Genomic DNA, 15,190 nt, shown 5'->3' on the forward strand with positions numbered 1-15,190 from the left:
AAGTAGACAACATATCTGAGTCTTAACAGTATATTTGGGGAGGCTAGGTGGTGCAGTGGATAAAGCAGCCCTGGAGTCAGGAATACAATTCAAATCTGGTCTCAGACACTTAATAATTACCTAGCTGTGTGGCCTTGGGCAAGCCACTTAACCCCATTTGTCTTGCAAAAGCCTAAAAAAAAAAAACAGTATAGTTGATGTTCCATATACAAAAAAATAAATAAATCTACAATAGGGGATGTCCTCCACTATTGAAAAGAAGAAGGAAAGTATATTTTTTCTTCCCTTCAGAATCAATTTTGGTCATTATAATTATAAGTGTTCAATTGAAAGGCTCCTTTCCATTTGCAACACTGTAGTCCATGTGTCTATTTTCCTGGTTCTGCTTACTTCACTAGACTTCAGTTGATAAATTCTTCATATTCTTCATTTCTTATGGCACAGCAATACTCCAATACATTCATATATCACAATTTGTTTGGCAGAAGAAAACATAATGTCTACACTGTTCATAAGCTTTTGTTTAACAATAAGCTGTGTGTGTGTGTGTGTGTGTGTGTGTGTGTGTGTGTTACAGAGAGGCTCAGAGTCCCTCCTGGGCCTAGCCAAGACACATAATATTCCAACTGTCTAAGGCTACCATGTGTCGTCCTCCAGTTCTGCAGGTATCTTGCATTCCAAAATAAATTGTCATATAGACTAATGGAGTTTTAAACATTGAGGGGGGAAAAAAAGAGAAAAGGAAGAAGGTGAGGAGGAGGAGAAAAAAGAGGAATAAAAAGAATAAGAAAGTAGAGAAAAAGGAGGAAGAGAAGAAAGAAGAGAAGAGGAGGAAATGAAGATGAAGGAGGAGGAAGAGAAGGAGGATAAAGAGAGGAAAGAGAAGTAGGAGAAAGATGCAGAAAGATCAAGAGAGGAGAAGAAAAAGGAGGAAGAAGAAGAGAAGGAGAAGATAGAGGAGATGGTAGAGAAAAGGGTATTTACAATTTCTAGGACTGGGTTGAAGTAACACTGTCAGTAAGGGCTGCTGTTTAAACATATGACTCATTTCAGTCTAAAAAGTCCTTAATTTTTAGACTTCAGCAGCAACCCAATCTCAGGAATTGTAAATACCCTTTTCTCTACACAAAGAAAAGGAGAAACCCCAAGAGCTGTGTCAATTCAGTCAAGTCTATGGAGATACCAAGGAGTGTTTGATAACTAAAGTGAAAGACCAGTGTGGAAAAGTGAAGTAGGTGGGGATCTCAAGTGCAACGGGCATTGATCCAACAGTATACTCCAAAGCTATTAAACAGCTTCTCTCCTCCTTCACCCTGTTTCCAGTTCATCATATTAGGGCAGCAGTGTCAAATTCAAATAGAATAATCCCTATCATATACTGACTTAGAAAACCACAAACTAACATCCATCTACATTCTATTTTTATTTTGTTAAACATTTCCCAATTAACCTGGTTTGGGCTACCCTCTGGGGCCAAATTTAATGCCTCTGTATTAGGGAATAAGCCATGGATCCAATCGAATAACATGACATCAGTAAAAGATTATAGGAACATAGCTCTCACAGCTTGCTCTGCACAAGGGTTTGTGAGACTTGTCATGGGCAAAAGAAAGAAAAATTGCTAGTCACAGAAAAGAATATTCATGACATTATTCACAAGTATACCTCTTGGTGCTTTGCATGATAGACGTGTTCCCAGAAAGATACATAGAAGTTGTAGAACACTGGCCTTGGAAATAGGACAGGAGTTTGAATCCAGCCTCTTGACACTTACTAGCGGTGTGATCCTGGGGAAGTTAGTTAATCCTGACTGCCTTGCATCCAGGGTCATCTCTAGTCATCCTGAATCCTATCTGGCCACTGGACCCAGATGACCCTGGATGACTTAGCACAGCACCCCCTCACTCGAATCCAGTTCACATGCTTGTCATAGCATCACCTCCCTGATGTCATGATCTTCGAAAATGAAGGACAAAACATTATACAGAAGTTGAGTTTTATAAATAAAATTTTGATTTAAACAAACTAGGGTAACTTTCTAATACCTAGAAATGAAGCATTTTGTATTGTGAACAATTCCCTTCAAATTTCCTAGATTTTGTCATATTAGATTTACTGGGTATTTTCAAAATCTAAGTGGCCAAGTTGCTTCATTTCCTTGGGCCTCAGTTTCCTCATCTATAAAATGAGACTTTTGGATCAGAGACTTCTGAGACCTCCTGTAGCTCGAGAGATGATATTGGGTACATTTAGTAACACAGATTCTCATTGATTCATCCTTTTCATTTCTTCCCCATACAGCTCCTAGCCCCTCCTGAATATTTCTCAGGGTCACATAGATGAGTGAGAGGCAAACCCATATTCATATTTTAATTTCAGTGAAGCAGAAAGTACATTTGTCTTGAGGCTGAAACGTTTGGAGACATCTCAGGCTCAGGTTGTCTTGGTACACTTAGCAAAGTCAGTCACAGTTCTTAGGAACATGGATCTTTTAAGCTGGAAGTGCCCTGAAGAGGTCATCTAAGTAATTGCCTGGCATCCGGGCAAAGCTTTTTGTTCCAGACCTATGGGCATCTTATATTATTCCATTTGCCTTTCTCTCTGGGCCTCCTCTACCTTCTTCCTGAAGAGAATTCAACTGATTTCTTGTTTCTCACACCTTACTGATATGAAGTTCTTTCTTTTATCTATCCTAAATATATCCTGCTGCAATTTAAGATTGATTGGTCTTTGCATTTCCTCAGCAGAGATAACAAGATGTTTACTATTTTCTTTTATATTTTCTTCTCATGGCATATAACTGAGTATGAAGCATAATGGTATGATAAGATAGGATTAAATATTCTCTTGGTAATAGTGGTATGTGGGAAATAAGGTACTGGACATCATCCAGGGGTTGAAGCTGGCAACTGGGATCATAGGACAGCTAAGTGATACAGTGGATAGACCTGAAGTCAGGAAGGTCTGAGTTCAAATGTGACCTCTGACAATTACAGGATGTGTGATTTAACCTCTGTTTGCCTCAGTTTCTCCATCTGTAGAAAGGGGATGATAGTAACATCTATCACTCTGGGTTATTGTGAGGATTAAATGAGCTAGTATTTGTAAAACACTTTGCAAACTTCAGAATATTAGATAAATGCTAACTGTTAAAGGGTTAAAAAATACTGCTAAGAAGAAAGGTGATAGAATTCTACCTAGGCTAATTAGCCTTCACTTGTTAGGCCTAAGGGAGATAAAGTTTAGGTGATATCCCCTGCCCTCATGGAGTTTATAGTTTTGTAGCAGAGTATGACCCAGGCACTGCTGTCAGCTACATGGCCAGAAACCTGATTTTGAAGTTAGAGAACCTGAATTAATTCCTGGTTCTGCCACTTTCATCCTTTGGCCCTTGAAACAAGTCCCTTAATTGCTCTGATCTCAGTTTCTTCCTCTAGAAAATGAGAGGGCTGGGTGGGGTGAGCTCTAAGGGTTCTCTAGATTCTGATATATGACAAATGGATCATACAGGCATAAGCAGAATGCTAGCTGAGAAAACAGGAAGGTTATTACTGGCTATAGAAATCAGAGCCTACTTCCAGAAGGAGCCACAAGTTGCCCTCTGAATCAGAGGTAAGCAGTAGGTGATGGATGGAGTACAAGGTGGGGTGGGGAGAGATTACAGGGGATTTATAGCAAGTTCAGTCTTGGGGATTTAGTGTACTGAAAGAAAGGAAGAAAAAGAAAAGGAAGAAAGAAGGAAGCTTTATAAAATAGCCACCTCCTGTGGGCCACATATTTTACAAAGACTGTCATCTTTGATCCTCCCAACGAGCTTAGAAAATCATCTTACAATTGAAAACAGGCTGATCTAGGTTTAAGTGACTTACCTAAGGTGACACAGCTAGTGAGGGACTTAGGTAAGAATTAAATTTGGGTCTTCCTGACTCCAAGCCTAGCACTGTCTCACACACCAGCTAGCTATCTGTAGCCCAGTTTGGTTGGTGTGTAACCTGAATGCAAGATAAGACAGGGATGGAAAATCGAGGAGAGCCTTAGGTTGGTTCCAGGTGAAAAACTTTGAACTTTGCTTAATTGGCAGTTGAGAGCCACCAAAGATCTTTTTAATCAAGAAGTGGTATGACCAGTAACTGACAGGTTATTTTGGCTATGACAAAGGTTTTGGTGGGGAGAGGAATAGTGAGAAGGTTTCCTAAACCTGTTAGTAGCTATTAAGTAGTTCCAGCTGATGGTCCTAACGTGTGTCAGTATGGCAGCAGAAAAAAAAAAAGAGCAAAGAGAACAGATCCAGGTTTGTGGAAGAAGAATCAATGGGAGCAGCTACGTGGCATAGTGGATAAAGCACTGGCCCTGGAGTCAGGAGTACCTAGGTTCAAATCCAACCTCAAACACTTAATAATTACCTAACTGTGTAACCTTGGGCAAGTCACTTAATCCCATTGCCTTAAATTAAAAAAAAAATTCTAAAAAAGAAGGATTAATAGGGCTTATTAACTTGAATGTGAGATGTTAAAGGGAGGGAAGAATCAAAGAGAATTTCAAGGTTTTATACAAAGGAGATAGGAATTGGTGGTAGCACTAATGAAAACAATGAATTTATTGGGGGGGAGAAGAGCAGGTTTGGGAGTATAAATCTTCAACTGAGAGCCAATGCATGAAGACCATGGTACAGAAGAAAGAGCATTGCTTCTGGAATCTGAGGACTTGTCTCTAATGTTTAATACTGTGTGACTTTGGACAAAGACACAACATCTCTAGGCCTCAATTTTCTCATCTGCAAAATGAGAGGGTTGGATTAAATAGTCTACTTCTAAGATCCTATTAACTTGATTTTGAACATGTTGACTTGGAGATTCCCATGGGATAAACCAGGTAGAGTTTGGTTTGTTGTCAGTGGGAGATGTAGGTCAAGAGAGAGATGTCAGGGCTGAAGATGATACATATGAGAAGTCATTTACATGGAGATATGGTAGTTGATGCTGTGCAAGTAGAAAACAGAATGCTAACAAGGAGTTTAACTGATCTCTATCATTGGAAAGGAGGTTTCATGACAGACAGTTGGTCATTAAGGACAGAGCCTGAAAAGAAACCTGCTGATGGAGAGATTTGGGCAATGCAAACACTGTAACTTATCAATTTTCAAATGACCCTTTTGAAATGGCTAGGTCCAGACTCTGGGGAGGCAGAACTTACCATCTATATAATTTATTTGCCACTTAATCAGGGGGTTGCCTTCTGGTGTTCCTTTTTTAAAAAATCTTAACTAAAGATTTGGATGAGAATTTTGCTTTTCAGTATTTTTATCTTATCATCCTTGCTGGATTGTTAAACACAGCAACTTACCTGTAGGAGATGCCTCAATAAATGCTTATTAACTTAATTTGAATGAAATCTCTTTCCCTAGAAAATTGAAAGAATAACATAGGGATCTATCCTTTGGGGAATAGTCCAGGGTAGAACTGCCTGGATGCCAGAGACTGGCCCTACTGGCTCAGAATTTCCCATCTAGTTTTTCTGTAAAAGAGTTTATCACCTTCTAAAAAATAGTAACTGCTCAAAGTCCATTCTAGGACTTCTCTTCCTCCTGAAGTATATTTAGATGTGTTCATCCTTGTCATTTCCTTTCTGTGGCCAGAAGCACAGTCATTCTCACTAGAATGTAGGGGAAAATGAAAGTATTCCTTACCCTAATAAATCTTCCTTTGTTCTCACCCTTTACACTGTGATCTCAGGTTTGGATAGGAAGAACCTTAGAGATCATCTGATCCAAGTCCCTTATTTTATAAATGAGGAAACCAAAGACCAGGAAGACTATGACTTGCCCAAAGTCATACAAGTAGTAAGTGTTGGAGTTAGGATTTGAATCCAATACTTATGACTCAGAGCCATTGCTTCTTCTATTCTATCATATTCCCATAATTCTTTAATACTATTCTACTGACTCCTGTAATTCTATTATGTTTTACAGAGCAAAAGTTTGTCTGGTCTAAAACCTGATCTCTGACAAGTCAGAACTTTTCTACATCTTTCCATCTTTTCATTAGATTCACAATGTAGTTGTCAAACTGCAAGCTTAGCCAGCAAGGATAGCTCACATGCTTCCCCCATTCTCCAGCCAGTACCCCTTAATTCTTGGCTGGCTGTCTAGGAAAAAAGATATAGAGAGCAAAGGAACGTTGCCTAGGTCTCAAGGATTAGGAACAACCTAAGAGTCAGTTTGAATAATCCATTGAGAAGAAATCATCCTTGTAAGATACAGGACTAACATCTTTATGGGCTTGTTATTCCTACTTTTCCTCAGTGGTCTGATTGCATCATTTAAATCTAGGTGTACATAATATTTGGGTGTTTCATGGCCAGCTCCATAGATCTCAATCCTGGATCTTTGGATGTTTCTTGGCAACTCTGGCTGCCTTTTTTTTTTAACTTCATTTGCTGTCATTGAGCCTAAATGGTCTTTTTAAAAATAGTTATTAAATAGATCCTTTCCTTAGCATCTATTTGCATAAACAAAGAATGGAGATGAAAAGAAAGGTAGAAGGGGCAGCTCGGTGATACAGTAGATAAAGCACAGGCCATGAAGTCAGGAGGACTGTGTTCAAATCTGGCCTCAGACACTTGACACTTATAGCTGGGCAAGCTTGGAAAAGTCACTTAAACCCAATTGCTTCACCAAAAAAAGAGTTATTGGAAAAGAAAGGTAGACATTCTAGGCATAAAAATAGCAGAACTAAAAAAGCCTTTAGAGATGATCCAGACTAACCCCTTCAGTTTACAGATGAAGAAACTGAAACTCAGAGAGGAAAATGGTAAACTTGGGCTTAGTGGTCTAGTCTTGACTTTTTTCAAAGAGATTGTTTTGTTTTTCAAAAAGCATAAACTTTTTTTTCAGAGAAACATCTTGGTAGAATTCAACTAACATTTATTAAATATTTACCATATGCCAGAAACTTTACTAAATTCTAAAGAAACAAAGAAAAGCAAAAACATAGCCCCGTCCACAAGAAGCTTCCATTCTAATGGAGTGACAACATGTAAACAACTAGGTAGATACAGGCTGTCTACAGACCACATGAAAGACATTAATTCTGTGTGATTGGAAAAGGCCTCGTAGAGTAGGTAGAATTTGAGTCTTGAAAGGAGAGCTTATTGTTTAGTTGTTTTCAGTCATAGCTGATTCTTAGTGAGTGACCCCATTTGGGATTTTCTTGGCAAAGATACTGCAGTGGTTTGCCTTTTCTTTCTTCAGTTCATTTTACAGATAAGGAAACTGAGGCAAACAAGTAATTTGCCCAGGGTCACACAGCTAGTAAGTGTCTTATGCTGGATCTGAACTCAGGAAGATGATTCTTCCTAACCCCAGACCCAGCACTCTATCCACTTTGCCACCTAGCTGCTCTGGCTGAGATTTCAAATGTGGAGAAATGCTAGAGCAAAGTTACTGAGGTAAGAGATGAAATGTCTATGTTTGAGGAATTCCAAAAATGGTTTGGAATATCGAATGCATAATGCAGATTAAAATATAAAAGACTGGAGAGGTAGTAAGTGATTAGGCTATAAACTATGAATGTCAAACAAGTGTCAAATATAAATATTTGAACCTAGAGGTAATAAGGAGCCAGCCACTGGAGATCATTAAGCAAAAGAATAGGGAAAGTGACAGATGTGGTCAGATATGTAAATATGAAAAATGCCAAATGATATGGAGGGGAGCAGATGTGGAAACTAGTAACAGAGGAATCGGGAAAGGTATACTGTCAGAAGTGACATCTAAACTCAACCTTAAAAAGGATCCAAGAGATAGGAAAGAGAAAGATCAACCTGGGTATGGGGGTCAGCAAAGGCAAAAGCAGGAGATGGATATAATTAGGAGACCTGGGTTTGGATCTCTGCTGTGGACTTCCTAACTGTGTACTGATTAGTTATAGACTTTCTTAGCAAGTCAGTTCCTCTCTATAGGTCTATTTCCTCATCTAGAAAAGAAGTCATTGGATTGAGAGGTCTCTAAGATGTCTGCTAGCTGTAAAGTCAATATTTAATAGGTCTAGAGAAGGTCTATATCTGTATAGAGAAAAAAAAGAATCCCAAGGTTGGAAAAGAAAAACCAAAATGTTCTAACCTTGGGAAAGTCATCAACCCTATTTAGTCCCATTTTTCCCACTTTCATCATGGAAAACATCCTGAGGAACGTGAAGGTAGAGTTGATATCCCTCCTTTCCCCAATCCTTTGGAAACTGTATTAAAGAGAATTTTCCACTTTATCATCAAAATTCAAAGAAGATAATAATGTGAATTTTAATGCAGAAGTTAAATGAGGGAAAGGCATCTATCCTGAATACCAAAAAAATCTCATTGTTTTCATTTTCTCTTTCAGGTTTGTCCTAAATGAACTGGTCCAGACAGAGAAAGACTATGTTAAGGACCTAGGGATTGTGGTGGAGGTGAGTAGAAAAACACAATTTGGTGTGTTTTGGTGTATTTGATCCATGTGTTCCTATAGAAATGTAGTTTATATTTGCATTAGAAGCAAGTAAATATATTAATTAGCAAGATCTTGCATAAATCTTTGGATTTTTCATTTCCTCTTGATTGGCTTATTGTGATATGGGTCTGTATATAGCATGTCTGAGGAATATATAAGAGACCATCTTTGTTAGAGGAAAAAGATCTTTCTTTGCTTTTGATGTTTGAGATGGTCCAACTGTTAGCTTTCCCTTTGGAGTTGGGGAATGTCATTTTTGCTCTTCTGAATAAGAGTTATGAGGATCCAGTGAGCATGGGAAGGGCATCTTATGGACTTTAGATATTGGACAAGGGAGAGAAGGCATGAGTATTAAATATTCAACAGCTATGAATGCAACATGGATAGGATTAGGAAGGAAGGCAAACACATTTATTAAGTGCCTGCCATACACACACATACACATATATGTATATATTTTTATATGTGCATGTATGTATGTGTAAATACTCACACACATATATGTATGTATGTATGTATGTATATGTATACACACCAGATCTTATGATCTTCACATTAGCTCTGGGAGATGTATGCTATTATGATTCCCATTGTTTAATTGAGGAAACTGAGGCAGAGGTTAAATAATTTGCTGAAGGTAATCCTAAGGATCTGAAACCAGATGTAAACTCAGATTTTTCAGGCCCATCATGTAGTCCACTGTGCCACCTCACTATCTCTAAATATGAATGCTGGTGGTCGGCTACCTAAATCCTCAGGTTAAGAAAAGGAGATCTAGTACCCATCATTATGAACTATCATTCTTGAACCTGAGAAGTCTGTCATTCTTTTCCAAGAAGCAGGAAAGCAACTTGAACTTTTCAATACATTGTACCAAAAAAACCCTATCAACAGAGCCTATCTAAATTCAGTCATTTATTTATACTTCCAACTTGCCAAGAGGTCATTGTAGTTGTCATTTTTTGTCTATCCTTTATATTTACTTATCTTTATACATATCTACTGCACACCCCCCACCCCAGGAGAATGTAAGCTCCTTGAGAATGGGCTATTTCATTTTTATGTTTGTGATCTCAATTTCTAGCACAGGACTGTGCACATGATGGCATAGTGCCATCCCCATTGAAAGTGATGAGCCAATTGGGTTGATCTTGGCAAATTACATCTAGTGACCCTCTGTGCTGACAGGCTCCACAGCAGTCAAATTCAAAGTCATGGTAGCTATATTCTCTAAAGAGTAACTCTAGGTGATTGAGAATGAGTCCTGTTTACCATATTCCCCCATGTATAAGATGCACCTTAATTTTGTGTCCCTAAATTTGGAAAAAAATGTATTACATAAAGTTATTGAACTCAAGTTTTATTCATCATGAAATTCAAGGACCTTCTGTTCATAGCTTTCAGGCATCTTTTGAGCAAGTCTGGTTGTGTGAATGCATGCTTAGTCCATTTTGTTTCATGAACCTGAAGCACCAGTTCTGTCCTACTTTGAAATCAGTCACTTCTTGCCTCATGCTGAACAGTCTTTGTGGAAAAAGAATTCTAATGGCCCTTTTGCTCTTCAATACATCTCCTCAATTCTCTCACTAAAATAGGCCATTTTGCTGACTTGCCTCTCATGACTTTCTTCTGCCGTGGTATTCTCAGTGGGGTTTCTTCTTCCTGTAGCCAGTTTTGGATTGTTTTCTCAGTTGGAGGAAAACCAAATTGATGTTCAGCAGCATGATTTCCATTCATTTTTACAAACTGTATCACATTGAACTTGAATTCAGCACTGGATGAAAATCTTCCCTGAGCCATTTCTGGGCAGAATGTAGCAAAACATACCTAATATACTGGTAACAAATACAAAACAATGAGCTCTAGGACAATGAGCAGGAAAAAGCAAAAAAATGCAAGTTAAAAAATAGCTACAAGTGCAACAAGTGCAAAAAAGTGGGAAATGAAAGTATAAAAATCTACAACCACTGTAATGTTCCCCGTTTTTAGACCCCAAATTTTTCAAAAACAGCATGCATCTTATACATGGGGAAATATGGTACATCCCAGATGTTAGAGGTGACCATATAAATTAAATTTGAAAGTCCTCTATAATGCTTTTTTTTATTTTGCACTATTATTCAGGCTTCAAATTCCTCCTTCTTCCCTGTTACCCAATGTGAAATACATACCCTGTTTCATTTGCTTTTCCTGTAACTTGGGTATAAGTCAACCTGCCTTTTTTCCTTTTTAAAAATGCAGGCTTTGATTGAGACTTAGGAGTCACTGACACCCGAGCAGTCCATGTACCTCCTGGCCTCTGAGTTCTGAAGATGAAATAGAATAACTCAGATCATAGAAAAGTTGCATCAGCCCTTTTGTGACTCCTAAATGGGACTACTACCATCTAAGCAAACCATTTCACAGTGCCATAATCAGGTTGAAATAAGAGGATGGAAATGTAAAATATTTTATCTGTTTAAAGGTAGTAACCTGAGTTGAGATATGACCTGAAAGAAAGAGAAAAACATAAATAGACAAAAAGATAGTGTAGTGGGTAGAAGTAATGGGCCCAGGGTTAGGAAGACCTGAGTTCAAATCCAGCCTCAGATATTTACTAGCTGTCTTAACCCAGGTAAGTCTTTTAACATTTGTTTGCCTCAGTTTCCTGAATTAAAAAATTGAGAATAATCTTAACTAGCACCTATCTTCCAGGACTGTTATCATAATCAAATGAAACAATGATTGTAGAGCTCTTGGACAGTGTTTGTTATACTGAAAGTACTTAATAAATGTGCCATTTATTTTTAAAATTTTAAGCTTCTCAAGTTTGTTTAATTTAAATTTACTTAACTAATTTAGAAATTAAAGCTTCTCAAGCAATTTAGAATTTAAATTTATTTAAAAATTGCCAATTTCTTGAGGACTCCTGTTTATGTGTTGCAACATGGACTGCTGATGGAATTGGATAGAGATGGGAGAGACCAAACTCCCTGCCCTTTCCTTCTGCCCTTGAGCTGGGCAAGGAGACAGAGATTCAAGGTTGAGGAGAAAAGGGCTTTCTTGAAGTAATCTCTCTCCTGTTCCATCTGAGTAAACTTCTTAGAGCCATCTCCATGTCAGGATGGAGGGAGGGTAGCCTGGGCAGGTCTGTACTTGAGCAAGCACTATTGTACGGCCACAAGCATAATGCAGAAAGGCTGATTTGCCTCTCTCTGAGAATGCTCTGTTGACTTTGGCACTGCAGGGATTTATGAAGAGAATAGAAGAAAAGGGAGTCCCTGAAGACATGCGAGGGAAGGACAAGATTGTGTTTGGCAATATTCATCAGATTTATGACTGGCATAAAGAGTAAGTGATCCATGCCTCTGGCAAGAACAGATCTCCAAGCACTGGGGGACTCCAGAATCTACCTCTTATTGCTAAGATAAAAGTGGTTGGGGAAGGGTGATTCCCTCCACCACCATCCCGCGCACACACACATACACATAGACAGAGAGCAAGGCATGCCAGTTCTTGTGATTTATAAAGACAAGGATGGACATTGCTGAGTGAAGTAATATGGGGCGCAGAGAGATTACTGTGGGAGAGATGCCTTTATCATTAGGAAATAAATAGTTCTGAATAATGGTCTGAATTTTCCTGCTCTTCTTCCCTTTAGTTTTTTCCTGGCTGAACTGGAAAAATGTATTCAGGAGCAAGACCGGCTGGCACAACTTTTTATTAAGCATGTGAGTATATCTCTGGGTAGCCTTTCTCCATTTCTCTCCTCCCTCCCTCAAATTTTTTCCATTATGACATTTTAGAAAGTGATCTATAGTCAGAACCTTAGATTTAGAATGAGAAGACCTTAGAAGTCATTTCATCCAACCTCCTCATGGCATCAAGGAAGAAACTGAGGCCTGAAGGAGTTAAGTGACTTGCCTAAGATCTCACAGCTGACTCCTTGTCTCTCATCATGTTCAATTTACAGGGCTAGTGAAAAGGGCTAACTTTGCCATAAGCTCTCTGGTCTCCCCACAGAAGCCAGCAGAGGAGATAAGAGTAGTTTCCTGGCTATCAACAATGATCATTCCTTCTGCCTTTTTCAGGAGCGAAAATTGCACATCTACGTGTGGTACTGTCAGAATAAACCACGATCAGAATACATAGTTGCTGAATATGATGCCTACTTTGAAGTAAGCCACCAGTTGGACTCAGTGGTAGAAGTCAAAAGTCAAGGGGATTTCGGATATACATATATGGGGCACTTGTGGGTCAACACCATTCATTGTCATCCATCAGTATGTAATCTCCCCCACTATTGTGTTTATGAGCTGGAAGGGACCTCAGAGATTTTCTAGTCCAACCCTTTTAAGTGATGTATGAAGAAAATGAAACCCCTGCTTCTCAACACACACACACACACACACACGCATATGCATGCATCGTGTGAGCTTTTCCTTATAAGTAAAATGAGCTAACAAAGAACCTATCTGACAGGGTACGCACCAATCCATATGTATTGTCCCCCACCTCTCCAAAAAAAAGGATGATGTAGGGAAAAATTCTGTAACCAACCTAAATTTTATAGAGGTTCTAACAATTCCTCCCATTGTCCCATTACCCTGTAGCATCTCTTTGACTTTTTGGGATTCCCTTTTCTTCTTTCCAGGCCCTTGGAACTCTTGGGCTTCATTCATGTAATCCTAGTTCCTTCTCATGCCTCCTCATGTTACTCTACTGAAATATGACAATGCCAAGGTCTTGGGAACCATAAGGGAGAGAGGAAGAAAACTCTCATGGAGGTGTAGTCAACTGAGCTTTGGGGATCCTGAGCTACACTTCCAGCTTTATCCTTCATAGTATCATAAGATTTTTGGCTCACTGAGTGACTTTGGGAGGGCCTCTCTTCCACTTGTCTGAGCTGCCTGTGAACAATTGGGAATATAATCCCTGACCTTCTTGGGCTCTCAGAGTTAATGTGCAAGTGTGAGAGAAGAAAACACTCCCAGTGAAAGCTGTGTAGAGGCAGTAGATAGAGGAAATCTGTGGGAGGTGGAGTGACGGAGGTCCCAATCAATGAAGTTATTAAATGCCTACTATCTCTTAGTCACTTCTAAATTGTGGGAATGCAGAGACAAGAATGAAATAATCCCCTCCCCTCAAAGAGCTCACATTCTATTGGTAGAGAAAACTTTCATAAACACACAGATACAGTCATATGAATGAGTACACATACATAGGCCTATCCACACGTTCCATTGTGTTATTGCATGTGTGTGTCTTTGGAATGTATATGCTTGTGTGCACATTCATATTCGTTGTATGTTATGCACATATCCATGTATCTATACAATGTGCGTGCATATATAAATGTTTGTGATTCGTGTGTATACATGCATGTATGTGCCTGTGTTCCTTGTGTGCATTTACACATATATTTGTGTGTGTGTGTGTGGTATTGCTCTTACCCTTCACAGCAGTCTTAAAGCTGATGAATATTGCCAAACACAATCTTGTCTTTTTTTTATATGTCTTCAGAGACATGAGACAACCTGTATACATATATGAAACATAACTATGAAATAATGAGGCGGGGGGGTGGCAGGAGCCACTTGGGGAGTTCTTTGGAGTGAAGCATTACTGAACAAGGTGTGCATTCTGGGCTAGGGAGAATAATGTGTGACATAAAGACATTAGGATTTGGGGTAGCTGACCCTCAGCATCCCTCATTAGAGGTGGCTGGGTGCACAGAGGATAGCATGATGGATCTGAGTCAGACTAAACATGGAACATTGGGCATAAAGAACAAAGGCAGCTTGGCCGAACAGCAGTATTGTGTGTGAAGGGGAATGATGTCTATAATGTGCCACCTAAGGGCTTTCTATCATGATGCAGCTGGGATCCCCTAATCAATCAATAGCTGTCCCATGATGCAGGGGGAGGGAAGGGTGTCCTTTAGGACATGAATATGAATGGGAAAAAGAGCCCTGGAGCATTTCTGAGGGATGGCTGCCTCAATCATGCTGGCCCCCAGAAAGTAACTCTTTGGGTGATGGTTCTTTCTAATGGAATTATCTTACTTTTCAGGAAGTAAAACAAGAAATCAACCAGAGATTGACCCTTAGTGATTTTCTCATCAAGCCCATTCAGAGAATAACCAAATACCAGCTGCTTCTCAAGGTGAGTGGAATAAGGAGAGCCTTAGGTCAGACCTGGGGCAGAGAGTGTTAACTCAGGGTCAGCCACTGAGGTCAAGGAGAGATCTTAGGTCACCTACTCTGTGGGGTCTGGTTCCATGCAGGTCACTTACTTGGGGGTGGGTGGGGGAAAGAAGAAGAGAATGGAAGAGTTGAAAAGGGGAGGAAAGAAAATAGAGAATATGAACAGGACCTGTGATTTCACCTGTATTTGGGACTCCCAGGTAAGGAAATTCTTCACCAAAGCAGATGGGTACTTTCTCTATAACTTATAGTCTACAAGAATTTCATAGAGCTTGAAGAGGTTAATTTACTTGCCTAAGATCAGTCAGTTATGCATCAGAAGTAGGATTTGAATCCAGATCCTTTTGGCTTCAAGGTGTGTTCCTTATCCACATTGTTGGTAATTGTATCCAGTTAAAAATTAGCTATACTTAAACTATAATTTTAAACTTAAAAATTAATCTCTACAGGTATTTTCTATACATCTTTAACAATTTATTAGTCATTCTTTTTCAATTTGTCCAGTCGTCCAGTCACTTTTTTC

The 15,190-nt window shown here is 39.1% G+C and overlaps 1 protein-coding gene across 12 annotated transcripts in view; it reads left to right on the forward strand.

Moving 5' to 3' along the window:
* Positions 1-15,190, forward strand: part of KALRN (kalirin RhoGEF kinase) — a 1,044,937-nt gene that overhangs the window by 942,308 nt on the left and 87,439 nt on the right. For all 12 annotated transcript variants that reach the window (XM_074214684.1, XM_074214682.1, XM_074214681.1 and 9 more), the window contains 5 exons: positions 8,375-8,441; positions 11,709-11,812; positions 12,123-12,192; positions 12,553-12,639; positions 14,534-14,626. In XM_074214684.1, the coding sequence (XP_074070785.1) occupies positions 8,375-8,441; positions 11,709-11,812; positions 12,123-12,192; positions 12,553-12,639; positions 14,534-14,626 (421 nt within the window). The remainder of the gene's footprint in view (positions 1-8,374; positions 8,442-11,708; positions 11,813-12,122; positions 12,193-12,552; positions 12,640-14,533; positions 14,627-15,190) is intronic.

This window comes from Macrotis lagotis, chromosome 1, assembly GCF_037893015.1.
Source record: "Macrotis lagotis isolate mMagLag1 chromosome 1, bilby.v1.9.chrom.fasta, whole genome shotgun sequence".
In the NCBI taxonomy this organism is placed as follows: Eukaryota; Metazoa; Chordata; class Mammalia; order Peramelemorphia; family Peramelidae; genus Macrotis; species Macrotis lagotis.